The sequence below is a fragment of the Malaclemys terrapin genome, chromosome 8 (assembly GCF_027887155.1).
Source record: "Malaclemys terrapin pileata isolate rMalTer1 chromosome 8, rMalTer1.hap1, whole genome shotgun sequence".
NCBI lineage: Eukaryota > Metazoa > Chordata > Testudines > Emydidae > Malaclemys > Malaclemys terrapin.
Window position 1 is genome coordinate 36,209,286 of NC_071512.1, and position 22,904 is coordinate 36,232,189.

Genomic DNA, 22,904 nt, shown 5'->3' on the forward strand with positions numbered 1-22,904 from the left:
TCGGTAACTTAATTTGAGGACTTCAGTAACTCAGCCTGAGGTTAGAGGTCTATCACAGGAGTGGGTGGGCAAGGTTCTGTGGCCTGTGATATGCAGGAGGTCAGACTAGGTTATCATGATAAGTGGTTCTCAACCAGGGATACAGGGCCCCTTGGAGGGCCACGAGCAGGTTTCAGGGGGTTCGCCAGGCAGGGCCAGCATTAGATTTGCTGGGACCCACGGCAGAAAGCCAAAGCCCCACCGCATGGGGATGAAGTCCAGGGCCCTGAGCCCTGCCACCCGGGGTTGAAGCAGAAGCCTGAGCAACTGAGCTCTGCATGCCCCCCGTGGTGTGGGGTCCGGGCAATTGCCCTGCTTGCTACCCCTTAACACCACTCTGGCTTTTATATGCATAAAAACAATTGTTGTGGCACAACTGTGGAGTTTTTATAGCATGTTGGGGTGGGCCTCAGAAAGAAAAAGGTTGAGGACCCCTGATCATGATGGTCCCTTCTGACCTTAATGTCTACGAGTCTATATATCAAACCATGTAACAAGCACATGATCGCATGTAGCTGTGTCCAGTTTAAAGAGCTGAGAAGAACAGCAGCTGCCCAGAAGGTTAAAAAGTAGTGGCTTTTCTGTGGCTCTGTTGTGGGCTCTTCAGTATACCAAGGAGAGGCTATATGGGAACTATGAAAGGGCACTGATGAACGTTGAGGGTCTTGGAGACATGGCGCTTAGTCTGTAGACTAAGCAAAGCTTAGTTTTGCAAAGCTTCTTCTGCAGAAAAGGACTGGGGGTTACAGTGGATGAGAAGCTGGATATGAATCAGCAATGTGCCCTTGTTGCCAAGAAGGTCAACGGCATATTGGGCTGTGTTAGTAGGAGCATTGCCAGCAGATCGAGGGAAGTGATTATTCCCCTCTATTCGGCACTGGTGAGGCCACACCTGGAGTATTGCATCCAGTTTTGGTCCCCCCACTACAGAAGGGATGTGGATAAATTGGAGAGTCCAGTGGAGGGCAACGAAAATGATTAGGGGGCTGGGGCACATGACTTACAAGGAGAGGCTGAGGGAACTGGGGTTATTTAGTCTGCAGAAGAGAAGAGTGAGGGGGGATTTGATAGCAGCCTTCAACTACCTGAAGGGGGGTTCCAAAGAGGATGGAGCTTGGCTGTTCTCAGTGGTGGTAGATGACAGAACAAGAAGCAATGGTCTCAAGTTGCAATGGGGGAGGTCCAGGTTGGATATTAGGAAACACTATTTCACTAGGAGGGCGGTGAAGCACTGGAATGGGTTACCTAGGGAAGTGGAGGAATCTCCATCCTTAGAGGTTTTTAAGGCCTGGCTTGACAAAGCCTTGGCTGGGATGATTTAGTTGGTGTTGGTCCTGCTTTGAGCAGGGGGTTGGACTAGATGACCTTCTGAGGTCTCTTCCAACTTTAATATTCTATGATTCTATGAATATTTATACCAATGTGGTCCCTGATCTGGCAGTGGTCAACCACAGCTCTTGCATGGATTATTCCTACTCACAGCATAGATTTTGCAAGGTTTTGTGTGGGGCCGCAGCCTGGAAAGGCACAATTGCTGCTTTTTTCAGATTCTCTTTCTGTCTGTATTCATGCCTGTCTATCTACCTAGCTCCCGACTTCTCTCTCTGTGCTTGGCACATGTGCAGCTGACAAGGGACCCATTATACCTGTCTCCAGGAGCCAGCAAGAATCGGCCCATTATGTATCATACACGGGACAACATATAAATGATCACATACAAAAAATGTTAATACAATGCAAAGGTTGCAAAGCTGAGTACTCAAAAGTTAGGAAATGCTGGAGCGCTGGCACAGGAAAGAATCCCGTCCTGTGTCTTTACTCATCATGGATCTGATTTCTTCCCGCTTTCCTTTTTTTTCAAATGCCCCAAATCAATATAATCACATTCACAGTCCCACTGAATTGAATGGAACTACCCACATACGTTAAACTGAGCATGTACTTCAGTGCTTTGCTGGATCAGAGCCTATGGTCTTAAATTAAGTCCATCAGTGTGGCATCTGAGAACCCCAATGGGACTCACTACCTTGTGCAAAGTGCTACTGATTAGAAGCAACAGTGGCAGAATAAGGCCCGACATAAAGTGTCATGCACACCTAACAGCCTCACCCCCACCAGCCATGTAGTCCATGGTAATTGTAGTGGTCCAGAATGATGCATTCTGGGATATCATCAATGAACAGGAAATACCAGGAGCATTTCACAGAGTGGAAGAGAACTAAATATGATTAATTCATTCATTCATACATTTCTGTCCTGACCCCAACCCAAATGGTTTTCAACTGAAAAAAAACCAAATTTCCATTCAATTTCAGCTTTTAACATCAAATTCTTAATGTTACACCTAAACGAAATCACTGGCTGAAAAAAGGCATTCAATACACCTCTGCACTGCCTTATACAAAAGCTACTTACATCAACCATCTGAATTTCCTCCGGATCCAGCTGGGGGTGACTGGGGCCGTTGGCAAGGCTCCGGTTCGGATGGGCGGGACACATATTTTGCCGTAAATGGTTATGCATTTGTTTTCGTTGTTTTCTAAAAATGCACAAAGGAGAAATGGATTCATAGAGTTTACTTAGAATTCTAATATCTCCTTGGACTCTTCACACCCAAAGCCCTGTAGGGGAGACAGACAATAAGGAGGACAAGACCATGCTTCGAATTCTTGTCTCAGAGACACTTTCAGCACACTGTAGCCAGGGGCTGTTGAAAATCATGAGCACAAGACAATGTTCCACAATGTTAGGATCTTTCTGCAACGTTTGAGGTTTTCTGAAGCACGTAAGCAGAGATGGGCCCAAACCAAAATGGCTGTTCTGAAGTCAGGTGGTATTTGGGAAAGTTTGGATCAGACTTTGCAGCTTGGTCCCAATTACAAATCTAAGCACTCAAGGGCTGTCTGCGCTGCACAGCTCCTCTAGTGGAAGCAATGGTGGAAACACTATACTATATATACTATACTATAGACACGGGCACTGAAAGCCACTGAAGTTTTAATCCATCATATCATCTAGGCTTACTAGATGACATGATGGCAAAAATGCACGTGGTCTGCCTTTGCTGATGCTCCTCCCATTGCTCCCACTAATGGAGGGCAATGTTGTCATTGCAGACAAGGCCAACGTGAGAAGCCCATGCTTAGATATGGACTGAGCGCTGTCTCTCCAGCTGAGCAGGCTGTGTCTATGCTGGCAAAAGCAGGACCTGGAATTCACTCTGGGTGCCTTCTGATGCAGTTCCATCAATGGCAGCATGGTAGAAACTGAGATGAAGACAGCGCAGCTCAGGAATTTACTGTGTCCTGTCTACACTCCATCTCTCACCCCTGGAGCACCAGTGCTGGTGATTTATGGGTCCTATTTTTACCTGTGTAGACAAGCATTGCACAAGTGTCTGATGAGTCAGTAAGGTAAAGTGTGGCCTGGTGGCTGCTCACAGCAAGGCGATACTGGATGTACAGTGACCAGCTGCTGGTCTACAGAAGGCAGATGTCTGCTTGCCTGGGTTAACCCGTGCAGCATGGTTTTGGAACAAAACCTCCACCTTCTAGCATCCATTTAGCTTGTCTCCACTGCATATCCTGGGCCAATGCCACAGCTGAAAGAAACATGGTCAAAATTCTAAGTATAACACCCCTGAATTAACTTCTGAAGACTTTACAGAGGGCTAGAGCCACATATGCCTTTAAGGCACAGCCCACAGTAAGGCATGGTATTGGGATGCACCAACCCAGGAAGATCATCAGGATGTGTGTCAGGGCACAGCTGATTCCCACACTGCCCAGGCCCAGCTAACCCAGCCATTGCAGCAGATCAGCAGGGACATGTTCTCATTTCCTTCTCACCCTCTTAGGGACATCGTGCACGCTCAGTGGGGTAGGATTTTTTCCACAGTGTAGATGCCGTGAAAACTGACTTAGGACTTCAGGATTTGTTCCATTATTTCTACCTGGGCAAATGAGAGATGTGTGTTTGAAACCTTCAGTAAGCAAGGGAATATCTGTATTAATAATAAGATTGTTTTGTCCTTTTCACTGAGACTCTCAAACTGATTAAGGTTCACACACCTCCTGCAACGCAGAGAGGTATTATTATCCCCATTTTCAGACGGCGAAAACTAAGGTACGGAGAAGTTACATGAGTTCCCTATAGCGGCCTCACAGCAAATCAGAGTCAGTGATAACTCTCCACCTTCAAGCCTACCGCTGTGTGATACAAGCCAACGTGTGACAAATGGTCGCAAGGTGAAACACCTGGCTTTTGTTGCACGTCGCACCATAACGGACAGGTTATAATGGTGAAACTCACTTTTAAAGACGTTTCCTCCCTCTGTGAATTAAATAAACTAATGGTTTTTGAAAAGAAAATTCACAGTTTCGTAGATTCCAGAATGGACCATGGCGGTCATCTTAGTCCAACTGTCTATATAACACAGGTCAGAGAACTTCCCCAAAATAATTCCTAGAGCACATCTTTTATAAAAACATCCAATCTGGATTGAAAAATTGACAGTGATGGAGAATCCCTTGGTCAATTATTCCAATGGTTGATTATCCTCACGGGTAACATTTTACACCTCACTTCCAGTCTGAATTTGTCTAGGTTCAGCTTTCAGCCTCTAGCTTCAACTTTCAGCTATGTGCAACCACAAGAACTCACTATGTGGGCAGTCAATGAGGTCTGATCCCTGGACCTTCAGACCTCTATACCTGAGCTAAAGGAGCGACTGTTATCTTCTGTGAGGAGCAGCAACTGAAGGGGGACCGAGGTGCACACACTTTGCTAACAGGTTGTACAGCCATTTTCTAGACAGCAGCAGAATGCTGGGAATCAGGAATGCTGGGTTCTATTGCTGGCTCTGGGAGAGAAGTGTGGCTAGTGGTTAGAGCAGTGTTTGGTTAGAGAAGGCCACTCAGGCACATAAATCTGGCATATTAATTAGGCAAGGTGGTGTGGTTTTGAATGAGACTTGGGTTTGCATATTAGAGACCTGTGTTCTATGCCCAGTTTTGCCTACAATGATCTTGTGTAACCTCTCAGTTAACTTATTTGTAAAATGGAGGGAATTGTATTTAATTGTCTTCTAGGAAAGCTTATGAAGCCTTGCTCAACAGTAATTATTATGAAATCCACTGAAATATAACCAAGCGTCAGCAGAGATGAGACCAAGAGTACTTGTGGCACCTTAGGGACTAACAAATTTATTTGAGCATAAGCTTTCGTGGGCTCCAGCCCACTTCATCGGATGCATGGAATGGAACACACAGAAGATATTTATACATACAGAGAACATGAAAGGGTGGAAGTAGCCATACCAACTGTAAGAAGCCAATCAATTGAGATGAGCTATCATCAGCAGGAGAAAAAAAACCTTTGAAGTGATAATCGAGATGACCTATAGAAGGTGTGAGGATACTTAACATGGGGAAATAGATTCAATTAGTGTAATGACCCAACCATTCCCAGTCTCTGTTTAAACCTAAGTTAATTGTATCTAATTTGCATATTAATTCAAGTTCAGCAGTCTCTCTTTGGAGTCTGTTTTTGAAATTTTTTGTTGCAAAATTGCCACCTTCAAGTCTGTCACTGAGTGGTTAGAGCGGTTGAAGTGTTCTCCCACTGGTTTTTGAATATTATGATTCCTGATGTCAGATTTGTGTCCATTTATTCTTTTGTGTAGAGATTGTCCGGTTTGGCCAATGTATATGGCAGAGGGGCATTGCTGGCACATGATGACATATATCACGTTGGTAGATGTGCAGGTGAACGAGCCCCTGATGGCGTGGCTGATGTGGTTAGGTCCTATGATGATGTCACTTGAATAGATATGTGGACAGAGTTGGCATTGGGCTTTTGTTGCAAGGATAGGTTCCTGGGTTAGTGTTTATGTTGTATGGTGTGCGGTTGCTGGTGAGTATTTGCTTCAGGTTGGGAGGCTGTCTGTAAGCAAGGACTGGCTTGTCTCCCAAGATCTGTGAGAGTGAGGGATTATCTTTCAGGATAGGTTGTAGATCTTTGATGATGCGCTGGAGAGGTTTTAGTTGGGGGTTGAAGGTGATGGCTAGTGGCGTTCTGTTATTTTCTTTGTTGGGCCTGTCCTGTAGTAGGTGACTTTTGGGTACTCTTCTGGCTCTGTCAAGTTTGAATATGAACAAGAGGCAGCTAGGCAGCTCTCTAACTCCACATTCTACAGGCCATTATCCTCTGATCCCACTGAGGATTACCAAAAGAAATTACAACATCTGCTCAAGAAACTCCCAGAGAAAGCACAGGAACAAATCTGTACAGACACATGCCTAGAACCCCGACCAAGTGTATTCTATTTGCTACCCAAGATCCATAAATCTGGATATCCTGGACGCCCCATCATCTCAAGCATTGGCATCCTAACAGTAGGATTGTCTGGCTATGTAGACTCTCTCTTCAGGCCCCACACTACCAGCACTCCCAGGTATCTTCGAGACACCACTGGCTTCCTGAGGAAACTACAATCCATTGGTGAATTTCCAGAAAACACCATCCTGGCCACTATGGATGTAGAAGCCCTCTACACCAACATTCCACACAAAGATGGACTACAAGCCACAGGGATAGTATCCCCGATAATATCATGGCAAACCTGGTGGCTGAACTTTGTGACTTTGTCCTCACCCACAACTATTTCACATTTGGGGACAATATATACCTTCAAGTCAGCAGCACTGCTATGGGTACCTGCATGGCCCCACAGTATGCCAATATTTTTATGGATGACTTAGAACAACACTTCCTTAGGTCTCGTCCCCTAACATCCCTACTCTACTTGCGCTACATTGATGACATCTTCATCATCTGGACCCATGGAAAAGAAGCCCTCGAGGAATTCCACCATGATTTTAAAAATTTCCATCCCACCATCAACCTCAGCCTAGACCAATCCACACAAGCAGTCCATTTCCTAGACACTACTGTGCTAATAAGCGATGGTCACATAAACACCACCTTATACCGGAAACCTACTGACCGCTATAGTTACCTACATGACTCCAGCTTCCATTCAGGACACACCACACGATCCATTGTCTACAGCCAAGCTCTAAGATACAACCTATTTGCTCCAATCCCGCAGTCAGAGATAAACACCTACAAGATCTCTATCAAGCATTCTAAAAACTACAATACCCACTTGCTGAAGTGAAAAAACAGATTGACAGAGCCAGAAGAGTACCAGGAGTCACCTACTAGAGGACAGGCCCAACAAAGAAAATAACAGAACGCCACTAGCCGTTATCTTCAGCCCCCAACTAAAACCTCTCCAGCACATCATCAAAGATCTACAACCTATCCTGAAAGATGATCCCTCACTCTCACAGATCTTGGGAGACAAGCCAGTCCTTGCTTACAGACAGCCTCCCAACCTGAAGCAAATACTCACCAGCAACCGAACACCATACAACATAAACACTAACCCAGGAACAACAAAGCCCGATGCCAACTCTGTCCACATATCTATTCAAGTGACACCATCATAGGACCTAATCACATCAGCCACACCATCAGGGGCTCGTTCACCTGCACATCTACCAACGTGATATATGCCAGCAATGCCCCTCTGCCATATACATTGGCCAAACCAGACAATCTCTACACAAAAGAATAAATGGACATAAATCTGACATCAGGAATCATAACATTCAAAAACCAGTGGGAGAACACTTCAACCTCTCTAACCACTCAGTGACAGACTTGAAGGTGGCAATTTTGCAACAAAAAACTTCAAAAACAGACTCAAAAGAGAGACTGCTGAACTTGAATTAATATGCAAATTAGATACAATTAACTTAGGTTTAAACAGAGACTGGGAATGGTTGGGTCATTACACTAATTGAATCTATTTCCCCATGTTAAGTATCCTCACACCTTCTATGGGTCATCTCGATTATCACTTCAAAGGTTTTTTTTCTCTTGCTGATGATAGCTCATCTCAATTGATTGGCCTCTTACAGTTGGTATGGCTACTTCCACCCTTTCATGTTCTCTGTATGTATAAATATCTTCTGTGTGTTCCATTCCATGCATCCGATGAAGTGGGCTGGAGCCCACGAAAGCTTATGCTTAAATAAATTTGTTAGTCTCTAAGGTGCCACAAGTATTCCTGTTCTTTTTGCAGATACAGACTAACACGGCTGCTACTCTGAGAGATGAGACCAGAAGTCATGGTCACCTAGGTCCCAGCCTAATGGATTTTTCCCACTGCTACAGGGAGTTTTGTTCTCTCATCCACAGTACATTGCCTGGCTTAGCAAAATGAGGCTGATTCAGCTGAAATGCAGAATGTCCCGCACAATCTGGTACCCCTACGAACTCTAAACAGGGTCAGGCATAGAGAGAGTTTTGACTTCCACTCCCCTGCCCTATTAGACCTTGCATTTTCTCTGCTGTAAGTGAGAAGCACAGTACAGCATCTCCTTTGAGTATTATCTTAGGTCAGTGAGTGCCATAGCTAGAAGTGTGAACCCAAAGCTTGAATATTGCTGTTAGATTTGATTTGTTTGCTGGTACTCACTTGGTTTTACAGTAAGCGACCACACATACTATTCCAACCACAAGCAATGCAACGCAGATTCCAGTGATGGTTAAAACTCTCTTCTGATAGAGCTCTTCAGCTTCTGCAAAGGTTAGAAAAATATACTAATTAAAAACATACTCCAGTGAAAATAATGTGTTCTGAACACACAAATAGGAGCAGAATCCAACCCATGTAGACTAGTCATCAGCAGATCTCAAAGTGTTCCATGGTCCAGTTCTGATAAGCACCCAAAGGCTTGGATGATTATCCCAAACCTCCCCAAACACATTGAGATCTCCTACCATTCTCTCCTCCTCTTCTCATGGCTTCCTCCTTCAGCCCAGTAATCCCTCCCTTCTGCATCCCAGCAAACTTATCATTGGCCCCTCTCCTCCCCTATAACAGCTCTGTGACCTCTAGTCCATGATCTCCAATAGCCCCATAACGCTTCTCTTTCCTTTCCAGCAAATTCCCCAGGTGCCTTGCTAATCCAATAAACAGGACCCTGACCACACCCACTGAGACAATTAGGGTCCAGACACTCCAAGGGGAAAACGGAGGGTGTGAACCCCGAAGAATAAGCAACTGAACCAACTGGTGGTATACAATGTTATTGTGTATACAAATATGTCAAGTCAGGTCGTTATGAAAGCTTGTGATGTTCTAACTTGATGGTCCTTAGGAGATACATAGACAGACTGGGATTAGAAATGTATGTAATTATTAATCTAGACTACTATGCTCATTTCCAGAACTACAATTTCAAGCACACCTCACAACAGAGATGGGCTCCTCTTAAACCAGTTGTTTACACAGAACTTACTTCAAGTACCCGTCCATTGTCCAGCCAGGAAGAGACAATGGTGGACCATTAGCATGAATGGGAAAACACTGAAACAACTTGAAATAAAAAAACAAACAAATCCCAGTCTTGGAAAACTGAGGCTAAGTCTACACTTAAACCACTATAGTGGGACAGCTGTACTGCTTCAGTGTAACTACCCCCTGCAATGGATGACCAGATGTCCTGATTTTATAGGGACAGTCCCGATATTTGGGGATTTCTCTTATATAGGTACCTATTACCTCCTACCCCCATCCTGATTTTTCACACTTGCTATCTGATCACCCTAGCAATGATGGGAGGGGTTCTCTGGTCACTGTAGCTAACCCACATCCCTGAGATGTGGTAGCTAGGTCGAAGGAAGAATTCTTGCATTGACCTACCGCTGTCTACACTGAGGGCTAGGTCAGCTTAACTACGTACCTCGGGGTGTGGATTTTTCACACCTTTGAGTGACATGGCTGGGTCGACTTAATTTTTTAATGTAGACCCAACCTAAGAGAGGAAGAATTTCCCCTCCATGAATCACCATAGTCTGAGAGAAAGACAAAAAAACTGCAAACCCTTAAGAGAGAGGGGTTTTGAAGTGAAGGACACCCAAAAACTGAGGACCAGCATCTAAGTGAAGTGCATGTCTTGGTCAGAGAGCATGCTGGGAAACTGTTCAGTGGGAATAGGTAACTTGTATTATAAAAGGGAAATTAGCTATTACAGACATGTAGAGCCTGAGATTGTGCCTTTATGTTTGTTTTCTGGGTAACCTGAGATGGATTTGCGGGGACTTGGGACCAGAAGGGGATGTTGAGGTCACCCTTATGCTTGTAGGCTGGCTACTGGGAGATTCCCCACACAGGTTCAAATCCTACCAACTCTTTTGGGCACCACCCAGACCAGTAAGGGGTTCTGTCACTACCTGTCCTGTAATTTGGGGGGCCTAACGCTAGGCTGCCATGGCTCAGAGCTCTGACACCAGTAGCCAGCCTATGAGTGTACTTTTTCACCCTGGCTTCCACCAGTCTAGTAATCCCTGGCAGGGTGACCTCAACAGCCCTTCAGTGCCAAGTCCCCCCAAATCTGTTTCCCCAAGTTCTTAACTACCCAACACTTGTATTTTTCCCCTCTAGTTCGTCACCCCCAATGGAGTGAAACCAGCGCCCAGCTATCAGTTCACTTTGCCACACACACAACAGAGACCTGGTGGGAATAAAAATATTACAGAATATTGCCAGAACATTACAAGCTTTCATAAAAGACCTGACACAACACATTTTTATACACAGTAATATCAGATACAACCAGTTGATTCAATTGCTTATTCTTTGGGGTTCAGAACCTCTGTTCTTCCTTTGGGGTGTCTGGACTCCGATTGTCACATCCATCCTCACACATATATACACTGATCCTTCAATGGCCCCATCACAAGGTCCAGCATATCTCTCTCTGCTGGACTCAGGACTGCTTTTTTTCTTGCAGCAACTGCATGCTATAGGTCCTAGAGTTATTCCATAACCACAACATCTGATGCACAAAAGCACACAGATGCTGAAAGGAAAAACTTTTAAATAATCAAAGGTTGGGTGGGCATGGAGGAGAGGTGGTTTGGCTATTAGAAGACAGGGATGGGACAGAGTATTGAAAATCCAGTAACCAATAACAGCAGTGGATTTTTTTAATGAAATCCTGGGAAGTAATCTAATTAATTTTTCAACCCAAACAGTAACACAGATTCATCTCAGTTAATCCTCTTGGCAATTGTGGTCCAGGAATGAGTTGTATCATGGGACACTGCATGGTCTCAACCACACTGTACAACTCAGATACACTTGAGAAATTAAACTGAACTTCATCAGTGATCTAGTGTTTCTATTAAGATATGGCTGTAACGAGCAAGAGAGATCCATAGTTATTTGTAATGGAAGACTTTTCAGCGCCAATGAAATCAGTCACTTGCAACAGATTAACAGCACACTCTTGGAGAGAAGTAATTTATCCAAACTGATCAGGTCCATAAAACTGTTCAGGATGGAGTCAGGGGAAAAGCTAAGATTCAGATTGCCTCAACTTAGTTCAACCCAAATATCCTCAACCAATCACATGGCTAGGGGCATTTATTCTTCTTGTATGAATACAGTAGGCCAAGCTCTGCCCTCAGTTACATAGGTGCAGATCCACTGAAATCAATGGAGTAACTGGATTTCCAACTGCATAACTGAGAGAAAAATTTGGCCCACTATATCATTTTGTGAACCCAATGGGAGGGAGAACCAAAAAAAGATTTGTACCATGAATAAGTCAATATGCCCCAATAGCATGTATTATTTATACAGCATTCCGGGTTGTTGGGGTTTGTCCCTTAATTAGCATTCTCTAGAACATTTTCTTATAGAAATTAGGCAAGAAAAATCCTGCTGAAGTTGTTAGGGTGGAATGTTCCACCAGGAGACACTAAGTGCCCTCACTACACTATATCTGGTATCCCCAGCAACTGCAAAGCTATAGGAGGTAAAACCAGAAGGAAAGTAAGAATGGCATCAGGTGCTAGGAATGCTAGAGTCATCTCCTGGTAGTAAGATAAAAAGTATTTAAGAAAAGGCTAAGAGAAAATAATTTGGGATTTGAGCCTGTCTTAGCCCACCACTTTTGGAAGTACCTAATATAGAAAAGGTTATTCTCTTTCTGAGGGTCTAAACAGGAGAAAACCAGCAGTAGTTACTTCAGAAGCCAGAGAGTGTCAAAATCCACCTGGTTTTGTTTCTTTTTATCAACGTGTAAAAATAAATCAGAAATATTTCACTTTGTTCACTGTGAACATCCGTTCTAAAGCAGTGATCCAAAAAGCGGGGGAAATCTCCATTCACTCTGCTCTGCACTGTGAACCTCTATGACACAGGCTGCACATGTCCTGCATGTTAAGCTTCTGCTGAACTGAACACGAGTTCTGGGTAGGGAATGAATGCAGCATACACAGCTATTCACACTACAGGCCAGAGAGGAGACTTTTAGCATAGTCGTTATTACAGGTGACAAGAATAGAGAATTTCTTACCTATTCTGTCCTTTCTGCATCCTAGTTCCACCACTACAGGCATCTTCCTTCAACATTCATTAGAGAGGATGACATCAAGAATCTCCCAAGCTTTGGTGCCTCCATGTGCGTTCCTTGGCCAATACTGGGTTAGGGTAGCGTGTCCTCTGAGGAGCAATTCATCAAGTTCCTCCTCAACTGGGATAAAATTTACCCCTATGCAGACGGCCAGCCCAAACCTTCTTCACTAGCCCTAAAGGGTTAAGGTGGGACCTAAATGGTGCTGAGGTCCTGTGCTGACCCTTTGCACAGAGGTGATTTGTTTCACTTGTGATGCAGACTCATACTGATGATTTGTTGTTGGTTGTTGGAGCATGCGGTCTGATCTGATGTTCTCTGGCCTCCCCATTACGTCAAATCATCATATGTCCTCTTTTGGGAAGAACTCACATTTGGATTGGGATGGTTAGCTCAGCTTTTTTGCTTTCCCCTTCCCTGTATTTTTGCCTGGTGGGGAACGCTGTGCATATTCTGTACTGGTGGAAACATGGAAAGGGAGAGCCGCACCTTTCCACGCCTGGATTTCATCAGTATAGCCCCTTTCACTCAGTCAAACAGTCCAAGTTCTCCAGTTCAATCATGTTGTTGTTGGAATCATTAATGCAAATGTACATTCCATCTTGGGAGGTCATCAAACTTAAGAAATACAAGCGGGGCCATGACCTGACTGGAGGGGACCAAAGATTGGGAGATTTTCATTGTCAGCGTCTATAACTTCAGTGTGACTAATGGTGAAGGAGGAGCTACTGCACTGTCACAACTGATAGTACAAGCACAAAAACAACAGGGACAGCTAAAATAGACAAGAAGCATGATTTTATTTCGCTGAGGTGAGCAGTGCTCTACAGGCCTCAGGCATTGCTCACCTCACAAATAGGAAACATTACTCTTTTGAGCTGTCAGGACTGGCTGCCCCAATCTCAGAAATGCAATATAAACCTCCCTTCAGTGGATTTTGTGAACCAATTCTAGTTGACGTAATCAAATTTTTAGCATTTAATTTTGAAAAAAACAGCAAATTCATTTAGATTTTAGTCATGGATGGCGTAACAAGATACCTTTGTGGATCTTAGTGTAGAGTTAACTCTATTTGGGAGCAGCTCAGAAAGTTCTGACAGTCTCTTTTTCACAGTTGGTATTATGAATTCCATACAGACAGCAAGCAATCTGTTCTCCATTTGATCGCTGTTGTGGAGTATTGCATGTGCAAAGGCCGAGCCTGAGTTTTGAGAGATTTAATACAAATTTGCCAAAGCAGCTAGATGTGATTTTTATTGCTTGTGGATGAATCTGTTCAGGATTTTTTCTGCTGGGTGAACATATTTGTTCATAGTGGGAGAGGAAGGAGGGGGAAAGTGATCCGGTTCTACCTTGAAACCAGGTGAAATGATACTTTCATAGAGAATTTTCACTGTTCACAATTTTTGCTGCAAAAATGTTATTTTTTTTCAGATGCAAACCTTGCCTTTATTTAATGGAAAAAAGGAGGGATAGTGATGGGGGAGGAAAAACTACCAAATGAGTTAGTTTTTCCTCCACAACTTTCATCTAGACTGCAACCCTTTTTCCCATGGATCAAATCCCAAACTCACTGTGCAGCACAATTCAATGCATGACTGTTGAAAATAATCTAGGTTGGCTCCACGAAGTCTCAGTAAATTGATGGCTGATAACATAATCCCTTCATGTTACATAAACTCACTGGGACAGTGACAGAAAGAAAATAATGTAAATATCTATACAATGATTTTATGTTTAATTGATATTATAAGATCTTTGTGGTAGGGCCAGTCAATGTTTGTCTCTAAAGTGCCATGCACACCTGTGATGTTATAACAATTAATAAATAATAGTCATCATCATCATTCTAAAACAATGACATTATGGACAAATCATTTAATGTCAAGTAATGCAGACACAGTCACAGTTCCAGCCATGGGTACTACAGCAAACACATGAAAAGTGAAGAATGGATGAAGTAGAGAAGACAGCTAAAGATCTAGCATATTAATGTTTATTGCCTAATAATGAGACTGGGAATGGACAAGGAAAACAAGACAGAAGTAAACTAAAAAGGGATGTCAAAAATCCTCAATTCTAAATGTTATTTAAAGTGTATTTGTATTAGCAGCACCAATTTCTCTATAATTCCTTCTCCAAAATGAACTCACTTTCTGTAGCACAGAACTGTCTGCTGGGAGGATGTGAATCAGTCCTGGCAGGCTGATTCTGGGCTACTCTGGAGCAGAGGCTACTACCTGTGCCGAATGCTGCTCAATGGTGTGGCAGTTTGGAAAGGTGGACAAATATCCATTGGGGGCTGTGCTGAAACCACCAAAACCCTTTGCACTGGGAGCCCGATCTAAACGGGTGCTGACCCTCCTTTGCAAGATCCCCAGTCCCACCATTTCCATTCAAACCAGTGGGAGTTGGGAGCACCCAGGACCAGACCCTGGGGAAGAAAGGATTTGGGTCCCTGGGAGACAAAGCCCACTCTCATTACGTTAGTGTCTAGTGATTTGCACCGGATAGCTGAGAAAAGACTTTAGTCCCCAGACGCCAGAGGTGAGCGGCTCATGCCCCAGTGAGCCCATCAAATGGAATTAAAGTGTCTTAACCATGTAGGTCTGCTCTGTGCTATACTGAGCTAACATATCTCTCTGGCTGCACTGAATCTGGACTAAAGATATATAAACAGAGGGAAAAACAGTTCAGGGCACTTATCAGATCCCCTGTGGATCTCTGTGTGTACAGCTGGGCACCATATTGCTCAAAGGAAGACATTCACTTAGAAAGGATGCAACACAAGGCAACAGCAGGTCTCAGGGATCTGCAGGAAGCGATAAAGGAAGTGTTTACAGAATGGAGGTAGCTTTTTTACCTCACTCTTTAAACCAAATTCTGCTCTCAGTTACCCAAGAATAACCCCACTGAAGCCAATGTGGTTACATGGGTGCAACCGTGAGAACAATATGGCCCCTGGAGGAATGTGAGAGAGGTTTGCAAAGAGGCATCAGCATAGTCAGCAGGCCAAATCCTGCTGTCTTAACCAACCAAAACTGCACTGGGAGTTTTGACTGAGTAAGAACTTGAGGCAATATGATTCCATCCATTTTTATGCCAGCTCCTTCAATACAGAAACATGGTATGGCCCTGAATAAGGACTGTGGACCTTGGCTCTTTATGGTTTTGCACACTGAGCAAATGGCAATGTAAAAAATAGGGGTAAACAGAGAACTCTGCCAGAACTATGCCACACACAGAAAACAAAGGAGAGGGGACGCAGTACAAGGGAATATGACTGCAGCACAAAATGTGAACTCAAGAGACCCCTGCACTGTACTGCTGGAGAGAGAGTTAAGGGGAATGCAGGACAAAAGAGCGGCATTATGATCGCCTAGAAAGGAGCCATGTGTTTGGCCAAATGGGGTTTTCCTGTTCCTAAAATTATCTAATGGTAAAATTTTCAAAAGCTTGTAAGTCACTAAGACTCAGATCCTTTAATACCTTTGAGGGTCTGAGCCTAAGGTGCTTTTGAAAACTTTAGCCTATATTCCTTGAGCTACATCAATGCTCTATGAAGTCAATGGAAAGACACTCCCCAATTGACTTCACTACACTTCCAGGATAATTCAGCTGACTTGAATTGATTTACCTCTTGAAACCAATTTCTTTCAAACCAAGCACATATTTTGTGAGAAAATCATGACTCTGACCCCCCACTGCACTCTCTTTGATTTCAGTGGGAGGGCTACATGCAGAACGACTCCGGAATCACGCCCTTCTTGTTCCCCAGTGGCCTAAATTCTAGACTTTCTGTTACTGGAATATTTGTCCATTACCAAGCTACATTTGCTGGTCACCTTTCAAAGTAACACAAACCCCAGCTCTTCAAGTTAAATACAGAAAAAAGATTTGCAGTGAGGAGACATATAACAATTTAGTATACCAGTAATGCCTTGCACATAGTGCTTCTTAGCATGACAAAGAAAAATGTGCTGCTACAAATACATGTGTATTTTTATAGGTTCACATTTGGGTTTTTTTGATCCAAATATCTTTCTGGGTGCCAGTAAAAAGAGCAGAACAGCTGATTTTTTAATCATCCCATCAAAGCCGTAATGTTAAGGACTGTGGGCAGCTCTTAATGGCTTCTGATTAACAAATGAATGGTTGTTCCATACCCTTTAATTCAAATCCAAGATGCTCTGCCAATGCAGAAAGAGGATAAGGAAGAGAAAGAAAAAAAGAAAAACAGGTCTGTCAAAGATTTCTGAATATACAAAATATATACACACTGTGTGGTTAAAGCAGGTTAGCTTTTCCTATTCATTGTCTCAGTAGCAGTAACTAGGAACACAATGTATGCATTAATATGTTTTTAATTCCCATAAGAGGTATTGCTCCATGTAAAGAAATGTTCAAAGAGATAGCAATGGTAGTTAATCATGAATTCTCTAGAGATGAGACGTGTCTATTAGTACCTGAGATGGAATTCAGCTTTTAGTTGGAATAAACGTACACAGTTGGGAGACATATCCTGACACCAGAAAGGCCAGCATACATAGCTGCTGCAAGGATCTTGTAAAACTGTCTCCTGAACTTGCACGCCCGGAGTAGGCACTCGTCAATTTCACAAGCCTTTCCGGATGTGCAGGCCTTCAAACAGTTCCAAGCAAAACGATGCAATCTATTATCCTTAATTAATGAGGAGACTTCTGTGCACATAGTCTGAAGTCTGATCTCCGATACGCAGGTGCATCCTGCAACACGGCTTTTAAAATCCACTTACATCCATGTTGACAGTGCACGTCTATTGGCTATAGTAGCTCTTACAGGGGTGTAGTTCATTGTGTATGTGCTGTACATAATTAATTATGCAAATATGTAGCTGCTTGTGCAAGACAACAATCCCTGAGAATCTAAAAATCAGAATTGTTCTCAAAGTTTCTTTGACGTTTATACTCTTCCACCTTTGACCTTGCTTTCATTAGAAAGAACAGGAGTAGTGCTGAATTAAACAAAAATCTGATCATATACCATTGAAACTTCAAATTAGTTAAAAATAAGAAAGCAATTTATGTTGGAGAGATATTGCTGAGAGAAATACAATTTACTTAATAGCCCAACAATGCAGTTAAACTGAAAATATTCAAAATAGCTGAGAGTTTCTGTATAGTATCACACCCAACGGGTGTTGATGGTTCAGCCTTATACAGGAAAACACCTATATGCATCAACAGCAGTCTTGCCTGCATGAACATTCAGACTCTGTACATACATCGTTGCATATAAAGCAGAGGCCACCATACACAAAACATGATCATTCCTAATTTGTGGACGTGAATGTTATTATGCTCCAATTTCCACAGTAACCAGTTTTGTGGTAGAGAAAGACAAGTGTTTCTCTGCGATTTTACTGAACTTTGGGGGATTAGCACTAACCCTCATGGACTACAGTAATAGTCTCATCTAAAGCAGGTTCCTCTTTTATGCTCCATTTTTGAGTCTTTTGCCATTTCCTTACCGCAGAGCCTCATTTTTCCCTGCTTTGCATTTTGACTCACCATTTATACCTGGCCAAAGGGAGTGCAAAATGCTGCCATCTGGTAGCATTTCACAACCACTTTGCACAGGTATAAATGACAACACAAGATGGAAGGGCAGGAGAGAAACGGACCTAACTAAGGTATTCTTCCGAACCTTTTGTTTATCATGTAAACCCTGGTTCCAGATTTATTTTATTTCAGTTTTCTATCATGTCAATTGATTTTTTTAAATATATATATATGAAGATAATGTGCTAAGTTATGGAGCCATCTGATAAATGCATTGTTGTCTAGCTCAGTTGATTTACCCAGTAATTCATCTCCCGACATGACTTATTCTAACATTCCAAACGTCTGAGCAGCTTCATATGGATGTAATTAAAAATATTTTCACAATATTTCCCCAGTTTGCAGAAATTTTAGCAAACATTTTTTATCTCAAAAATTTTCACTTATCAGGTTTTTTGTATCCACTTTCATTTACTGTTCTCTAGGTTTGATCTTGAGTTTTTTATTTCATGCAAGGGGTTTTCTTCTTCATTGTCAGTTTTGATTGGTCAGTTTAGTCCCACAGTAGAATGTTTAAAAATAAAAAAATTTCTAATTGTAAATTGATTCATGTTGCCTTAAGAAATTTCAGTAGAAAATTTCACAAAATGAAAATCAACCTGTTTCAAAAAGCAAAGGAATGAAACCATCTTGGAAGTTCTTGAAAGTTTTGTGAACTATTTTTATTTTTCAGCCAGCTCTTTATATGTATATAAATGGTTTAACGTTTCAGTGTGGTAAAGTTATAAACAACTGAAAACAGTGTGTTAGAATAGCAAGTTATAAGCAATTTTAACTACAGGCATCGTTACCTGTGTTGCCTATAATTAAATTAAACTGCCTGGGAATCATTCCCTACTTTCTTAAATGTGGAATTTCCCCTGTCCTGGGCCTCAGACAGGTGTACATCTGCAAAGAAATAACATATTTGGGGAGCAAAGGAGGAAACATTTCAAGGGCAGGTCAAATTCTTTTAAATAAAAGAGGTGTATGTTTGAAGTTGATCAGGGGTTCAGAATGTTACAATATGTACCTGAAAGAGAATTAGCAGGCAGAGACCAATCGAAGTGCACCAACGTTAACGAAAAATATTTACCTTACGGCTTTGCAATTTATCATGTGGTTCTTCTATGTATCCCATTGGTAATGCCTCCACATATGTGGTGTACACACCCACCCTCCCACCCACGTTATATATACATATTTATATTTTATGGTGTGCCATTTGGGGGAGGAGTGAGGGTGCGGCACGCGCTCAAGAGAGGAGGTGGAACGGGGCAGGAAGAGGTGGAGCGGGGGCAGGAAGAGGCTGGGTGGGGGCAGAGGCGGGAAAAGGCAGAGGAGAACATAAGAACGGCCATACTGGGTCAGACCAAAGGTCCATCCACCCAGTATCCTGTCTACTGACAGTGGCCAATGCCAGGTGCCCCAGAGGGAGTGAACCTAACAGGTAATGATCAAGTGATCTCTCTCCTGCCATCCATCTCTACCCTCTGACAAACAGAGACTAGGGACACCATTCCTTACCCATCCTAGCTAATAGCCATTAATGGACTTAACCTCCATGAATTTATCTAGTTCTCTTTTAAACCCTGTTATAGTCCTAGCCTTCACAACCTCCCCAGGCAAGGAGTTCCACAGTTGACTGTGTGCTGTGTGAAGAAGAACTTCCTTTTATTTGTTTTAAACCTGCTGCCCATTAATTTCATTTGGTGGCCCCTAGTTCTAATACTATGAGAACAAGTAAATAACTTTTCCTTATTCACTTTCTCCACACCACTCATGATTTTAGATACCTCCATTATATTCCTCCTTAGTCTCCTCTTTTCCAAGCTGAAAAGTCCTAGCCTCTTTAATCTCTCCTCATATGGGACCCGTTCCAAACCCTTAATCATTTTAGTTGCCCTTTTTTGAACTTTTTCTAATGCCAGTATATCTTTTTTGAGATGAGGAGACCACATCTGTACGCAGTATTCAAGATGTGGGCATACCATGGATTTATATAAGGGCAATAAGATATTCTCTGTCTTATTCTCTAGCCCTTTTTTAATGATTCCTAACATCCCATGTGCTTTTTTGACTGCCACTGCACAATGCGTGGACGTCTTCAGAGAACTATCCACGATGACTCCAAGATCTCTTTCCTGATTAGTTGTAGCTAAATTAGTCCCTATCATATTGTATGTATAGTTGGGGTTATTTTTTCCAATGTGCATTACTTTACATTTATCCACATTAAATTTCATTTGCCATTTTGTTGCTCAATCACTTAGTTTTGTGAGATCTTTTTGAAGTTCTTCACAGTCTGCTTTGGTCTTAACTATCTTGAGCAGTTTAGTATCATCTGCAAACTTTGCCACCTCACTCTTTACCCCTTTCTCCAGATCATTTACGAATAAGTTGAATAGGATTGGTCCTAGACTGACCCTTGGAGAACACCACTAGTTACTCCTCTCCATTCTGAAAATTTACCATTTATTCCTACCCTTTGTTCCCTGTCTTTTAACCAGTTCTCAATCCATGAAAGGATCTTCCCTCTTATCCCAAGACAACCTAATTTACTTAAGAGCCTTTGGTGGGGGACCTTGTCAAAGGCTTTCTGGAAATCTAAGTACACTATGTCCACTGGATCCCCCTTGTCCACATGTTGATTGACCCCATCAAAGAACTCTAATAGATTAGTAAGACATGATTTCCCTTTACAGAAACCATGTTAACTTTTGCCCAACAAGTTGTGTTCTTCTATGTGTTTGACAATTTTATTCTTTACTATTGTTTCAACTAATTTGCCCGGTACTGACATTAGACTTACCAGTCTGTAATTGCCAGGATCACCTCTAGAGCCCTTTTTAAATATTGCGTTACATTAGCTATCTTCCAGTCATTGGGTACAGAAGCAGGGGCAGGGTCTGAGGCAAAACCAGGGGTCAAGCATCCCCGGGTACATTGGAAAGTCCGTGCAACTAAGAGCCAGATTTTCAAAGGTATTTAGACATCTAAAGACGCACCTATGCACCTAGTGGGATTTCAAGAGTTCCTAAGCATGTTAGGCACTCAAATCTTTTTGATGACAATGAAATTTAGGCGCCTAACCTACTTAAACATGTCAATAAATCCTATTAGGCACCTATTGGCATTCTTAGATACCTAAATATCTTTAAATATCTGTGGCTCAGTCACTTAGGCACTTTGCATTTTAGCCCTTGGATAATTTTTTTTATATATATATCTGTTAAGGTAGCATTAAGTATTTAGGCATTGTATATTTAAACATAGGAAATGCATAGTTCTCATAATACCAATAATTTGCCTATATTACACATACAATCATTCTGATAAATTCTTAGGGTACATAGGCCCAGGTTATTCAAAAGGACGCACTGCCAGATTTTCATTGGCTGAGCATCCGCAGTCGGAGCCATATTTTCAAAAATATTCAGCACTCAGAAGATCCCATTGTGACAATTATAGCCAGATGTTGGGTTTGGGGCTCTTTTGAAAATCTGGTCCTAATTGTGCTGGCTGAACCTTCCTGAAAATTTTTGCTTTAATACATAATTTATTACACCCAACACAGTAGTCATCATTAAAAAACCAACATCTACTGTATCTGATATTTCATACTTCTGCAGTGTTTTTGGCATTCTCCATACCTAGAATTTACACTGGGGAATTAATACTGTGAGCCATAATTGTTTTCACTGGGGCCTACTATACGTGCTTGAGTTAATATTGCTACCAAACAAACATTTCCTGTCTTTTTTCAATTTAAATATTTAACATTAACTAGGCATTCACATAGCTATGTTTTTGCAATATGTACTATACAAATGCACAGCTATTACATCCTTGGGTAATCAAATGCAGTCCAGTTAGCTGAGACAGAATCAGCTGATCTAAAGTATCTTTATACCATTTCCTTTCTACTGGCACATGGTCAACAGTGTTCTGCATCAATATGCATTCACCAGCTTGGCATTTGTTAGCAAACTCAGAGAGGGCGACTGAAGGTACTGCACATTTATGGCAAAAACCTTGTATCTGAGACATTTGAACTAATTTCATATTCAGTGAAGGATTTGGGGGCACATTTCCTGGCTCTCAGACTTTTTTGTGTCTATCACATTGCAGGAAACACAACTACAGGGAAAAGTTGATGTGAAAATAAAAATAATTTCAACCCTGAGCTGCCCAACAACGTTCAGAATGAAAGTAAAAAGTTGATATATATGCAGGGGGACAGACAGTGTAAAAACTGAGGGAAGTTTTTTCAATTTAATGGATCCAAGTTGGCAGCTGCTCTTACTGCTCCAGCTCTGCTATTGGCCAAGATCACATCACTCTACGAACTAAACCTCCTCACAGAAGGTCACTGAAGCAGTAGCACCAATACAGGGCTTAATAAAACATATGGGCACATGAGGGCTGGGATCTTAAAGATAATTAGGTGCCTAAAGATGCAGATAGGTGTTTTTCCCAAAAGGCTTAAGCGCTAGGATTTAGACATCTACCTCACTGGGACACTTTTTTGTACATTCCAACATCTTTAGGCACCTAAGTGCCTTTGACAATCTGGCCCTTAGAAACCAACTGTCACTGAAATTCAATGGCAGTTGGGTACCTAGCTCCCCTAAACTTTTGAAAAATCCCACCATTGAGACTCAATTCATGCCTGTAATTCATGTAATTCCATGCAGATTGAGCAGAAAAGCAATATTCCCTTGTGCTGAGAAAGTGATTTCAAGATGCACTGTTCTGTTGCAAAATAATGACTTCTCTTCAGTAATTT

The 22,904-nt window shown here is 42.3% G+C and overlaps 1 protein-coding gene across 2 annotated transcripts in view; it reads right to left on the reverse strand.

The window, feature by feature from the left end:
• The window catches only part of NRG2 (neuregulin 2), a 286,620-nt gene that overhangs the window by 13,093 nt on the left and 250,623 nt on the right, over positions 1-22,904 (reverse strand). Inside the window, exons 8-10 of one of the 2 annotated variants that reach the window (XM_054036433.1) lie at positions 16,703-16,726; positions 8,588-8,690; positions 2,455-2,578 (exon numbers count right to left, since the gene is read on the reverse strand). In XM_054036433.1, coding sequence (XP_053892408.1) covers positions 2,455-2,578; positions 8,588-8,690; positions 16,703-16,726 — 251 coding nt within the window. The remainder of the gene's footprint in view (positions 1-2,454; positions 2,579-8,587; positions 8,691-16,702; positions 16,727-22,904) is intronic. The other variant, XM_054036434.1, reaches the window with a different exon arrangement.